The 13,764-nt window shown below is 53.0% G+C and overlaps 1 protein-coding gene across 12 annotated transcripts in view; it reads right to left on the bottom strand.

Annotated features, from left to right (window-relative positions):
- Window positions 1-13,764, bottom strand: part of CUX1 (cut like homeobox 1) — a gene marked incomplete at its 3' end in the record, with an annotated part of 372,121 nt that overhangs the window by 14,590 nt on the left and 343,767 nt on the right. For 8 of the 12 annotated variants that reach the window (XM_082670231.1, XM_082670234.1, XM_082670232.1 and 5 more), the window contains exon 24: window positions 11,568-12,270. The exons of the other annotated variants lie outside the window; for them this stretch is intronic. In XM_082670231.1, coding sequence (XP_082526357.1) covers window positions 11,568-12,270 — 703 coding nt within the window. Of the gene's footprint in view, window positions 1-11,567; window positions 12,271-13,764 lie in introns of those variants that run through there. 12 annotated transcript variants of the gene reach the window in all.

Raw genomic sequence — 13,764 nt, 5'->3', positions numbered from 1 at the left:
CTGCCTGAAACGTTCTTCCCTTGGGCGTCTGTATGGTTCATTCCCTCACCTCTGTCAAGACTCCATCCACATGTTACCTTCTTAGTGGGGCCTACCCTGACCGCCTGTTTAAAACTTTAACCCCTCCACTTGCTCTTCCTGTCCCCTTGCCTTGTTTTACTCCCATAACACTTAGCACTGTCTAAGTGGCCATGTGATTCACTTATTCATTGATTATGTCTATCATCTTCCTCCCCCCACTAGAAGGTCAGCTCCTTGTTTGTCTCCTGCTATAACCCCAGCGCCCAGAGCAGTGGTCCACAGTGAACCCTCAGTGTGCGATTCGCTGGTGGATTCCGCCCAGCGGGGAAGCACCATTTCCTCTAGGTGGGAGGTTGCACAGGGATCCCCAGGGCTGCAGGGTGTCCCAGGTTGGGGCAGAGGTGGCTGGGCACAGGCGGCAGGAGCCTGGCAGGGCCAGCTGGCCTCTGCTGGACCCACCACCTGATAACTGCTCAGGCCTCACCCGGATCCCTCCAGGCTGTGCCCTGGCACTGGGCCAGCAGATCTGCCAGCGCAGAGCCCCAGGGCGACCCTGCACCCCAATCAGTGAGTGCATACTTGCTGGGGGGCTACAGGGGGTGGAGGGCACGTCCTCCCTGGCTGGGGCCCCCTCACTCCAAGTATGGTTGCAGACTCTGTCGGCTGCACCCGAATCTTTCCTGACATCAGAGAACAAGCATCACCTAGGGAAGCATCCCTCCAGACCTGGCTTTGTTCTTACGAACAGTACGGTCATCCGCCTCCCACCTCGCACGCCCTACCGCAGCACCGCGGCTTCCTGCTCCACTGACCCGACAGGTTGTCGCCCTTCTTCTGTGCACGTGCTGCCCCTCGATTTGGGTGTCTTCCCTGCCTGTCCATCACAAATGCCACCTCCCACGTCAAGGCCACTCTGGTGAAATCTGCTAGCCTTTTCCCAAGTGCCCACCAACGTCACAACAGTTCTCCACAGCCCTCTGGGTTCTCACCCTGGCTCCCCACACGTGGGCCTGCAAATTGCGTGCCCCCCAAATCCAGCATCTAGGGCCATGGAGGAGATAGCAACACACCCCAAGGCAGCCACTTGAAAGCCCTTTGAAACACCAGCAGACCGACTGCTGTGGACGACTCACGCACTTTAATAATTACATCATCGTGTCGCCTTACCCCGTATAAACCTGCAATTCCCCAGTGCATCAAATAAGGCACATAATTTTGCCCAGAGCCACTTAACCAGAGAGAAAGGAGAAAGGCCGCGCACAGGGAGGCGGAACGCTCTGCCTCCGTGGGGGCAGCACCCGACTGCAGTCAGAGCGTGAAATCTTGCTTGTTCTTCTGCCTCTGGAGCTGCCCGTTTACAAAAACAAGAGTCAGCCCTGCAAAACCATGTGCAACTGCAGTTCTGCTTAATTAAATCTCACGGCAAAAGCACTTGGGGAGATCTTCTGGGTAAAAGGAGTTTGTGCTAAGTGCTTTTTTTTTTTTTTTACATTATATCTTTTAATTTAGTTAAAGGGTCTTTAAAAAGTGGGGGTGTGCCTCAACTAGAAACAGAAAAGGTTCCCAGTGAGGTTTAAGTTTCTCAGCGCCAACCTGGGAGAGCCTTACTAGTTTTATGCCAACTTCTCCCATGGAGGGTGGGTGGGCAGACACTCGGGGACAGCTCTACACTTCCACACCCGAGTGACGGGTTGAGACAGGGGCTGCTGGGAGCCCCTAGCGCGGGTGGGAGACTCTCCCTGCTCTGGGGTCTCCTATGGAGGGGAAATTGAGTCTCGTTTAGCTCACGGTTCTGTATCACGTGTGGCAGCTTCACATGCTGAAACCTACACATCAAGGCGCAACGAACTAATATACCCCCTCCACCCCCCGCACCAGTCATACATTGGTAAGGATGGCAATGCTTTTCCAATCCTGTAAATCTCGAGACGAGAAGCCTCCTCGGTCACAAGCGCATAGCAGCCAACTCTGCAGGGCTCTCCCACCTCCAGCCCCGAGCGCTGGCTGGAGAGGCCCTTTCTCAGGAGCCGATCATGCTGGAAGCCCACAAGACACGGTTCCTGCCTCCGTCTTCCCACCCATTCGCCTGTATTCACAGGTGCCCTGAGTTTGTCCTTCTTCACGTCACAGGAGTCAGGGACGAAGCAAGAGACCCCACAGAGCAGGCTGAGGCCAGGCCGCCGGCGCCACACCCTACACGGTCGCCCGCCATTCCTGGTCCTGTGAGACTCGCGATGGTACCCCCATTTCACAGACAAGGAGGCGGCTGCCAGGAGGGCCAGCGCTTCAAAGGTACCCGAACGGTAAGGGCGACACAACAGCAAGCAGCGATGCAGGCCGCGACGGGGCACGTCACCGTGTGCCCAGACGGCGACCTGAGGACCGCAGGGCCTGCTGGTCCCCAGATCCCCGCGCATCCTTCCCCCGGCCCAGGTTCCGGCCGACGCCTGCCCCGACGCCACACGCCCCAGGAAGCACGGGAAGGCGATTCTCGAGGTGCCCTTTGGACCCCAAATCAAAGTGTTTGCTGCTCCTCCTCAGGCCAGAGCCCTTTAAATAAAAACGACCCACACGTTCTTGTGTTTGTATAAAAGATATTTACTTCAATTATCACACCTACGGTGCTAGTGAATAATAATAATACATGGTGTGAGTTTCATACAGTGATATTGCTTCTCCATATCATATAGGGACCGTTGTACAGTGCTGAGAACAAACATCGTATGGCTAACCAAAGACAGAAGGGACAACGCCCAGGGGCCGACGGGTGCCTCCCCCCACCCCCATGCCAGGCGGATCAACTTTTGACTTACCGTGTCGAAAACAAATAGCAGAAATAAAATGTTACTAGAGATGGCTCACAGCAACACAACAGAGACCTTCTCAAAGCTATTTGTACAAAAATGATGGTTTTTTTTTTTTTTTTTTTTTTTGGTCAATCGGGTCGTTGTGAGGATTAAAAAAAAAAAGTCTGTGATTGTGAGTATGAACAAATGAGCTCTAAAAACATCTAAGACTTAGTGCATTACAGAAAATATAAAATACTGCTAAAATGTAAGACACCACAAGACACGGGGTGCGGGGGGGAAGCTGAGCTTATTAGGAGTCATCTGGAAGAGGCCCGCCGTGCGGCCGGCCGTCCTGCGCTGTGTTAGTTAGTAGTCTGGGCAGGAGCGTGGCCACCCGCTCTCATGGCAAGTAGTTTATTGCACAATCGCAAAGAGCTAGGTCTTACTCAGTGGAAAGGGACGTGGGGGACACCGCGTTTTCTTTTGCTTTTTCCCGCTTTTATTTTATAACAAGCTATCCGCAAATGCTTTTGGAAGTTTGAACGAATCCTCATGCCTCCAAACTGCACAGCATTTTCTGAGGGGGTCTCAGAGGGTGGGACATGAGATGCCCGTTTTTCCGAGGAGGCAGAAAACGGTTTGAGAGTGAGTGAGTGAGAGAGAGAGAGAGAGAGAGAGAGAGAGATGCATAGACTACTTGGAGGGAAATGAAAACCCTTTGGCGGGGGAGGGATGGGGGCCGTTATTTCATCAGAGGGCTTTCTTTCAAAGAGACAAGGACAGAAGCAGGACCCCAAATGACGTCAGAGGAGGGAAAGTCACGGCACGGAGAGTGAGTCGGCGGTCGGTGGGCCCTTTGGGAGCCCCATCTTGGCCTCCACCACCAGTCCCACTGCACCCCAACACCCGATGAGCAAGCAACTGGGTGTCTTGCTGGCTGTGCCTCTAGCCACAGAAAGCTGTGCCCCTGGTCCAAACTTCCTCCGCACTTGACCACGTGAAAGGGGATAAGGGACTCCACCCCACCCCCCTGGGGTGGGTCCTTAAGCCGCAGCCGGACTAAGAAACACGGTTGTTCCTCAAGAAGGTTCTGACCAACTTTGCAGGCAAGGAAAACAACAACAACAGAAACAAAAGCCAACCGAAACCTGTCAGCCCATGTGAGCCTTGCCGGAAACCTCTCTCACCCGAAGTCAGGCTCGACCAGGCCGCCGCACCCGCTCTGCCCGGGGCTCCTGAAACGTCATGAACCCAGAAGTCTGACCAGAGGCTCTAGGAGGCTTTGGGGAACTGAGCTTTGCTTTTTCTAAGTCTCCTCTGTAGCTCCTCACGCAAGCGTCCTTCAACCCGCGTTTCCTTACATTGGTACATTTTTTTTTTTTGTTCGTCAACTCTCTCATTTTGAAAAGTTAGACGTGTGGAGACCACCAGTGTTTGGGTGGCTGCCCTGGAGACAGATGTCTGATTCTGCTGGAGAAGCCCCCGCTGGCCCCCCCCCCGCCCCCGCATCTTCAGACCCTTGGGTTCTTTGGGGCGGGGGAGGGCAGGGGGCAGAAGACGGTAACCACTGGAGTGATAGCAAAAAGCATTTATGACAACAACAACGACACAAAATAACAATATACTCCTGGTAAGTACTTAAAGGACTAACCTAATAATAAATAGAAGAGGCTAGAAATAATTTTTTTTTTTTTCTCAAGGAAACATCCTTTTATAATTATCCTCACGCACGCTGGCGGGTCAGTAGCAATCCATCTCAACAAGAAAAGGTTAAGTGCTGGAAGGGATAGCTGTGGTCTCACACTGGGGAAGGTTCTCAGCTGCTGAGTCACAGACCCCCTCCGCCCGCCCTGCCACCCAGCCAGTTCTGGTGGGTGCCCGTGGGCCCTACACGCCTAGCTTGGCGGTCAGCAAGAGGCAAGCTGAGATGGGGGTGGGGGGGGATGCCGGGGAGGCCCGTTTTCCCTTCAGTTCATGAACACACGGAACTACAGTGGACAAACTTGTCCTACTCCTCCACAACCTGAATCGCCCTGGTCTAAAGCTTACTTTGAGTTCATTTGGTGTGCAATACGTTACCTCTTAAAAATGAAGAAAAGTGATTTCTATTGCACAGAGCTTTCACACATAGTCATCTATTTAAGTGCTTTCTGTTTAAAGCAAAGTAGGCAAAAAAAAAAAAAAAAAAAAAAGAGAGAGAGAGAAAAGAACAAAAAAAGGAAAACGAAAAGGAGAAAAAAGGGAACCAGAAAACAAAAGCAGCCCCGTGCCACTTCAATGCATCTCGCTGACTGGTGTCTGGTTTCACCAACGGAAGTCCCAATGCTTCCGTACACACTGTGCTTCTGATTATTCTCCATAGGGATGTAGCCATGACATTGGGATATAAGGCACCTTTCCTTTCTGATCACAGAAAGCTTGATTCATAGCATATAGCATATTTTGTGGTAGAGATGAAAGCCTAAACACTACAGAAATTACAGTAACACAGACTCTACACTATTGGATAAGCTAAGATGATCCATGAAAAGCAACTCAGAGCTGTTTTAGATGTTGAATGGCGGGGATGGAAGTGCGTATTTATGCCTAGCCTAATGTCTTTCTCTCACTAGCCTTTTTTTTTTTTTAAGGTCCTTCACCTACAATGCCCAACTTTTAAAATTAGCATTTTGGAGGAGACTAGGCGCTTTGGAAATGTCTTGTTAAAGCTAAATGTCACTTCATCCAAAAATGAAAATGGGGAGGATGCCACTGACAGCGTGGACACAGTCTCTTTGGAGGGAAGGTGGTGACGGAAGGGGTGGTAGCAGGGCCTGGGCTGGTGGGGGCACTTCCTGCGATGGGACAGACGGTGGTGGTGGTGGTGGTGGGGAATTGCATGTCCTTCTTCCCAGGGATGAGGCTCCCAGGCTGCTAGGGCAGGGCAGACTCCAAGGCAGGGCTCATTTTATGCTCAGCTCGGCACTGCCCACGCCCCTTCCTCTGCCACCTCGATCAGCCCCGAGCGCTCTGGGCTCGGTTTTCTGCACATCTCTAAGGGTCTCAAAGCCTTGATCTTTCTGGAACTTTAACTTGCTTTCCCTTCGTTTCCCGGTAGTTTTCATCTACCAAAAGGCAGCGACGGATGGGAATGGGAATGAACATTGCCAAACTGGACCATCCTCTTAGCAAGCAGGTGTGCTGGCCGGACCGACATTCAGTGCACTGGGGAAACAGACGTACGGCATGTTGGAGTCCCAGGCCATCACCGTGACACTTAGGGCAGGAGCTCTGCCTCGGGGGTCACAAAGGCTACCCTAACGCCATCAAGGCCCAAACGAGACCGCAGCAGCAGCCGGGGGATTTCTAAATGTAAGCTCCTCCTGGCGAGCGCTTCCAAGTTCTTTCCATCAGAACGCTCTGGCCACCACACCTAACCAGCAGCCCTAGGAGCTGGTTTTCTTCAGCACGGGGCGGAAACTGGCCTATTCTCTGGGGAAGAAAGGGTCACGTGACTGAAGACTGGGCATGAGGGCTGGAGAAGGCCGTATTCTCTCCTGTCCTTCAGAAGATTCCCACGGAGGTGCTGAAACGATAACCTCCCAGTGCCAGAGACAACAGAGCTCCCCGAGGCCAAGTGGGAATCCTGGGGAAGTGACCTCACGTGGCCATGGAGGGGCAGCCCAGGGCAAGGGAAATGGCTGTGACGGATCTTAACAGCTGACCAGGAATGGACAGAGTGCAGAGGCGGCCAAAGGCAAGGCCCTCTGAGGCCCGAGACGGCCCCTGCCTGCAAAGGAAACAGCTGTGAGAGCTTCAGGAACAGGTGGAAGCCACGAGGAGAGTCCCCGTGCCTCACAGAGAACAGCTGTCTGTCCGTGTTGTGCAAGAGCGAAGCCGCCTGGACTCACGGACGCCACGCCTCTAGGTTTTCCCTTCCCGGATCCCACTTGCCACACGCTTCTGAGGGGTGAGGGGTGAGATCGAGTGGGAGCATGGTTAGTGAGGTAGAAGGGGACACATGAGTGTGACAACAAAGGACATCAGGGAGGGAGCCACACCTCCAGGCTGAAGGGGCGCGGCCACCAGCCCACCACGCTGGCCAGGACCTCGCCCTGCTCTACCCCCTCCCTCCACGCAGCTGGCTTACTGGCCTCAGAGAGGAGCAGCTTGGGACGGCTAAGGACAGACTCTTGTTTTCACCGGCTCGTCGAGAGGTGCCTGCCACAGTGCATTTAAGGCAAAGGCTACTGTCCCCAAGTTCAAGACCTAGTAAATCACCATCGCTCTTTCACTCTGTGCTCATCCCTGAAGGACGGCCCGTTATGCTCCCCCTGGCTCCTCTGCTATTTTCAGGGAGGTTTGTTTTCCTACAATCAGAGGAATGAAAAACATTGCATAGAAAGTCAATAGAGTTCATTGATCACCCCTGCATGTAAGGACATGAATTCAGGGAGAACAAAGAAACCCAGGCCAACTTTAGCCGGAAAGGCACCTGCCTGCGGACAGAGCTGTCCGGTGACTCTCGTCCGACCTCTTAGGGCACGACTGCTGGGTGATCTGAGGGTAGTTAGCTGATGCCAGAGCTTGCGTACAACCTGCCCTCTGCTTGGTCTGCTCAGGGCCGTGGGCTGATGTGGCCCCAGGCATGGAGGCGTTCGGGTGTTTCCTTCCTCCTGGAGCTGGCGGCTGGGCCTGGGGCTGGCTGGGGAGGGTCTCTCGCAGCCAGAGGGAGAACAGACGCACACTTAACCCAAAGCTCTGTCGTACTGTGGGTCGGGACCAACAACCAGCGTATCTGGCTTTTAAACGGGGGGAAAACAAAGAGGCCCACAGGAGGGAGGTGAGCAGGGAGGCATTTGTGCTTTGGAAGTTCAGGGAAACTGTCCCAGGGAGGCCATGAACTCTCATCTTTTTGCCTCGGTCACTTTCCCAGACGTAGTGGCCATGGCTTGAGAGTAGTCATACAAGATCCTGGCATTTCCTGGAGACTTCTCCCCAGTCTGCTGACCGTAAGCCACCTTGTGTCGTGATGTTCTTTGGGAAGGTAGGCTCTGAGGAAAACCGAGTTAGAGCTAGATGGCTGCGGTAATCCTTCCTAAAGAAGGGCGGTCTGGTAGACAGAGATCACAGACAACCGCAGGGCTGGGACAGAACCCACACCCCTTCCACCTCAGACACCACAGGAGAATGTGGGCGGGAACCAAGGGTCGAGAGGCTGAACGTGAACACTGATTGTATGCGGAGCCTCCACTCAGCCAGCCAAGTAATGGCAGAAACCTTAACTTACGAACACTGCCTTCAATTAACAAAAAGAAGCCATTTAAAATGGTATAATGGAGCTTGTAATTAAGTGTTAGTGTTTTATACGAAACCGTTTTCCCCAGGGGAGAGGTACAAATCAGCTTTTTAAACTGATGGAGCGGAAAGAGGAAGAGGTCGGCTGCCTGTGGGAGCTACTGCTTGGAACGCCAGCCAGCTGAAGGTAAAGCCCACGGAGAGGATGCTGTTCAAGGCACTTGAATATTGCTTCTCAAGATGAAAGATCAACCCTTGGACTCAGAATGAGGGGCGCAAAGAGGAGGGGGACACTCCCCCCCGCCAGGTTTCTGTTATTTAGTGGCAGCTCTTAAAAGTATTATAGTGACAGCTTAACACAAGAGATCATAGTGTTGGGATCGCAATCAAAAAAAAAAAAAAAAAATAAATAGAGAAAAAATACAAACATGGAACTGCAAGCAAAATTTAACCAACTGATTGTATCGAGCACCCAGATGTAAGCCTGGCAAGAAAGATAGAATGGAAATCAACAATAACCTAGTTTAAAAACAAAGAAACGACAACAAAAATGACTAAATTGCCTGAAAGAGCCAAAGCGGCTGTTTTAGACGGTACTATTTGGCCACTAGGATGGACAGATTTATACTTTTTCAATTTCCTCAGATTTCACACCTTAGTAGGTAACAGTCATGCCTTTAAAACGAAAATACTACCCTAGTATTCCCTGTTAACGCCCTGCTTTTCGTTCTAATGAAAATCAGGCATTTGGAGATTGAGCGCACGTGGTGACCGCATCCCTCCGCGAGGTTTTCGTGGAGAGGGCCACACAGTGCTGTCAGGGGCTCTGCTGCTTGCTGTCCTGAGGGTCACGAATGCAAACTCGCTCTTCTCACCGCACCTGGATTCAGCCAGATGTGAATCCGTTTTCCCCTTAAGCTCCTCCATGTTGAATTCTCTGCTCACCGAACCAGATTTCAAGTTCAGAGATGATATGCAACCATCAAAAGACAAACGGCCTGCCTCCCAGCCTCCTAGAGCCTTCTGCAAACTTCTTATTCATGAAAAGGCATAGTCTTTAGTGTAGTGACTCTTAAACTTGTGAAAACTTGAACTAAGTGCTGCAGTTGCAGGTTAAAAGACTGTAAATGAAATACATAATTTCTAAAACATCATGCAAGAAATGTGGTTTCACATCTTACAGTCAAAGTCCTACAAGTTAATTAATACAAGCACACTGAGGTGTAATAGCGGGAGCATACCTTTAAAATTAGAACTCCCTCCCACCCCCCCAAATCAAAAAAAAGGTAATATTAATTAAACTTAAGAAATAATGAATGCACCATTAAAATGTCATCCAAAGATGTTGACCTAAGACAAAGGTTTCAATGATACACAATACGGTCAAAAAGGTTTCAATCAGTAATATACAGTATGACAACTACATCTTGTAAATTATACCCAATACTGCCGGCAGTCTATCCCGCTAAAGAATATTTGCCCCTCTCATCCCTTCCTAACAATCAGATAATAAAATACAGCACCTATAAATAAGCAAAAAAAAATATATATATATACCGAAATCATCTATTGTTAGTTTAAAGATATGGCAATAAAGGAGTCTAAATTAGCAAACTTGTAGAAGCCATAACTGATAAAACAGCTTATTGAAAAAAGGTGGCAGTAATGCACTCTATGTGTGCACAGGTACTTAAGAAAATACACAGACGTATAAAATTGCACACACGCACACACGCACACTCTCATCCACCTCTGTTCTCACGCATATACACATAGACGACAGGAGGAATCAGAGACAAGTTAGACTTTTGATTTGTACTTAGACTGCCCTAAACTGTGCATAAAAGAACGTTCCAAGAGGCAAAATGAATGGAGGGCCAACGGTCTGGTCTGGAAGTGAAGAGCATCAGCGTTTTGGTGTGAGTTTGGGCCATCTCTACGGGGGTGGGAGCCGAGCCCAGACTGCCACGTTCTCTCTTCTGCAGGGAAGGAAGGAGGCTTCCCACGACGTCAACAGTCATCAGTGCTTGTGGTGGGAAGAAAGGGAAGGAGGGAGGGAGGGAGGGAGGGAGGGGGAGGGGGAGAGAGAGAGAGAGAGAGAGAGAGAGAGAGAGAAAGAGAGAAAGGGAGGGAAGGAGGGAGGGAGGGAGGGGGAGGGGGGAGAGAGAAAGAGAGATAGAGAGAGCGCGTGTGCGCATGCGCAAGCCCTGCCCAGGCCCAGGGAGCGGCGTCCCCTGGTGGGGCTCAGTCCATCAGGTGCCCGGGAGAGTGGTGTGAGGTGCGGTGCCTTCTGTGTCGTGGAAAGACTGCTGCCTACGAGGGGCCCTGTGTGGCCCCAGATCTGCCTGCGGCGACCTTCGCGGCCTACTCTTTCCTCCTTTCTTTCAACGCTCGTACGTGTGCAGGACGCACTAACACAGACGTAAGACACCATAAATTAAACAAAATGAACGGGTACATGCTACAGTTCTAACTTGTCTCCTACACCTCCGAGATATGAGGTCTGATCAGCGTGCTCTGCGGTTAGAGGTTAAAAAGCAGATTATAAAATACCTAGATTCGGATCTTTTCTTTTTGTCCTGATTTGGCCTAGAATGGAGTGTATTGAACAAACCCTGGTCAGCAAAAGCCCAGAGTCAGTTAAAGCTATGGATCAATGTGCACTACGTGTCAGGATTCTATTCACGCACGAGAAAACACTACGTCAGCTACCACAAAATCAGAGAGTTTCCTGATGTGACTTTTCTTTTTGTTAAAAAATATGTGAAGTAAATGTGTTTTACTTTAATTCAAAGTTTCAAAGGAGAAGATTCTTTGCTTGAAAATATTTAGGAATCCAAACTAGTGTGTTTAGAGTCGGTTTGACTGTGCAATCTCTTAGTGGCAACTGAACAGCTACAAAAACTTTCTTTTTAAATTTTTCTGAAAAATCCCCCCCCCTTTTTTTCCTGGTTTAAGAAGATAATAGTGTATTATCGCTCTGAAGCCATTAGATGGCAGATAAAAAGCCCCCTTTTAATATGTGGGTTTGATTTTTTTTTTTTTTTTAAAGCCCACACGAAAGAGGAGGGCGCAAGGCAAAGCTGTAAGAGTTATTCCAGAACCTGTGGAAATCACTTAGGGCAATAAAAAAAACACTTCAGGGTACAAAAAAGCTCGACTACACACTTCCGTTTTCTTCCTTGAAAACACGACATAGATTGGGCTTAATGCTCCTTTGTTTTCTATATGCACCTTGGCCTATGGCGATTTTGCCCTGTGGCCCGCAGGGCGGTAAGTGCGCAACAAGGTCCAGGCCGCGGAGTCGGCGCCCCCCCTCCTGCCCGGCCCGGTTCGGCCCGGCTCGGCCAGACTTGGCTCGACTCGGCCCAGCTCGGCTCGACTAGGCCCAGCTCGGCCCGACTCTGCCCTGCCCGGTCAGGCGCGGCCCGGCTCGGCCAGACTCGGCCCGGCTCGGCGGGACGGGCGGGCGGGGCCCTCTCAGAACTCCCATTCGATGGGCTCCTCCCGGCTGGCGGCCTTCTCCAGGCGGTGGATTATGCTGTTCAAGTTCGCGGCCTTCTTCTTCCTCAAGGGGTTGTCTCGCGAGTCCCTGGCGCCCGCTGCCTCCGGGAGGCCGAAGAGGCTCTGCAGCGAGCTGGGCCTGCGGGCGGCCGCGGGCGCGCTGGTGCTTGGCAAAGCGGAACTCCTGTCGGCGCCGTCCCGGGCCCTGCACGGGCCCTCCCCCGGCGGGGCGGCTGAGGTAGCGGCGTCCTCCCCGGCCGCGGGCGCGGCGGCGGCGGGGTTTGGCACGGGCCCCGGGCCGTCCGCGGGGCCCTCGGGCGGCGGCGGTGGCGCCTGGGGCCGGCTCTCGTCGGTGGCGGCGTCCGGGGCCGGGGTCCCCGAGGGCGGCGGCTCCGCCTTCTCCGCCGGCCGCGGCGCCTCCTCCCGCTCCTCCGGGGCCGCGGCTGCGGCCGCCTCGGCCGGCCCTCCTCCCTGAGACTTGGCGGCGGCCGCGGGGCCGCCCGACTCTTCGGCATCCGCGGCGCCCGGGCCCTCGGCGGCCTCCACGCCGTCGCAGCTGTCGCCCTCCGAGCTGGGCGCTGCCCGGCCGCTCCGGGCCGACGGCGAGTCGCTGGCCCCGGCCTGGCTCTGGCTCCCGGCCTGAATCTCCTCAATAAACAGTTCTCTGCGGATCCGAGACCTACGAGACACAAGCAGGGGGGCGCCATGAGGGGGGCCGCCGCGCACGGGCGCTCTGCGCCCCTTCCCTTGCGGCCTGAGCCTCCTGCCATCTCCGCCCCGACGCCCTCTCTCCATCCACCGCACCGCATCTCACACTCCCACCCGCCGAACAGCCATTGAGGCCCCTGTGGGCCCCAGAGCAGAGCAGGGCCCGCTCCTGGGCGGCCCCTCTTTAAAGCCGCCCCGCCCTTCCCAGCCAGGAGCCAGCAAAGACCCCGCGGTTTCCTAAACTCGGTGCCTCTGCGTAACCTGTCCCTTGGCTGGCACGCCAGTCCCCTCTTCACAAGGATGGAGCGCCAGCGTTACTTATTTAATGGCACGGTTCCTCCACCTCCGTGCCAGTCGACCTCCAACCAGGCTGGGAATGGCGAGGTCCCATTCTTAGCACACCCCAGGCTAGCATGGTGCTTGGTGTACAGTGATCAAGGGCGACTGAATTCATATGTGGAAGGAGAGCATGAATGATAACCACTGCTTCCTCATCTGGACTTTGTGACAGAGAACCAATTACTAGACGGCGCCCAAAGTGAAAATCTTCAGTGTCCCGCTCTGAGCCACGGGCCAGGCAGGGCCTCTGGTCAAGGCTGAGGCGGGATTCTGACAAATTATGTATTTCAACTAACTCCCTCGTCTAAAAGAAAACCAGGAAAGGGTCATTTCTGATCAAGCAGGAAGGAGACCAAATAACGTGCTCCAACGCACCAAGCATGTTTTAATCAAGCTGAGTTCAGCCTACGGTGGAAAGTGTGCTTCACTGTTTTGTGGGGTCTGGAGGAAACAGCTACAGAAGGGCCCTGGCCTTCCCTGTTTTTTTTTTTTTTTTTTGCGGTACGCGGGCCTCTCACTGTTGTGGCCTCTCCGGCTGCGGAGCACAGGCTCCGGACGGGCAGGCTCAGCGGCCATGGTTCACGGGCCCAGCCGCTCTGCGGCATGTGGGATCCTCCCGGACCGGGGCACGAACCCGCGTCCCCTGCATCGGCAGGTGGACTCCCAACCGCTGCGCCACCAGGGACGGCCTGGCCTTCCCTGTTTTGGAGCCTTTGTGACGTGATGAAAGGGCTGTTGTTAAGTCTGTTTTGTCTTGTGTTGGAATTTCTCTTCCCATCACGCTCACAGTACTGGGCTCAATCAGAAGTCTCCCTAGGTGTTTCTTCCAAAGAGCTGAAAGAGCCTCTGATCGTGAGCCAACTGTTCGTGGAAAAGCATCTTCAGGGAAATGAGCACCAAGCCCAGTGTCCTGCAGAGACTGGGCCTGCAGAAAGCCCTGGGGTTAGGCATACACGAAGATATTTTATACGGTGCCTATAACTCAATAAAGGTAACATTTTTTGAGAACCCACGATATGCCAGCTCCTGTGCTGGACGTAGGGAGGCTGGGGCCAGGGAGAATCCGGCTGTAGTTGAGTCCAGTATATCAGAACTCTGGTCACGGTTATCTGCTACATAGTTTTTT

This window comes from Grampus griseus, assembly GCF_964374135.1.
Source record: "Grampus griseus genome assembly, chromosome: 14".
NCBI classification, from domain to species: domain Eukaryota; kingdom Metazoa; phylum Chordata; class Mammalia; order Artiodactyla; family Delphinidae; genus Grampus; species Grampus griseus.
Note: the sequence above shows the minus strand (reverse complement) of the source record. Positions and strands in the feature narration are given on the sequence as shown.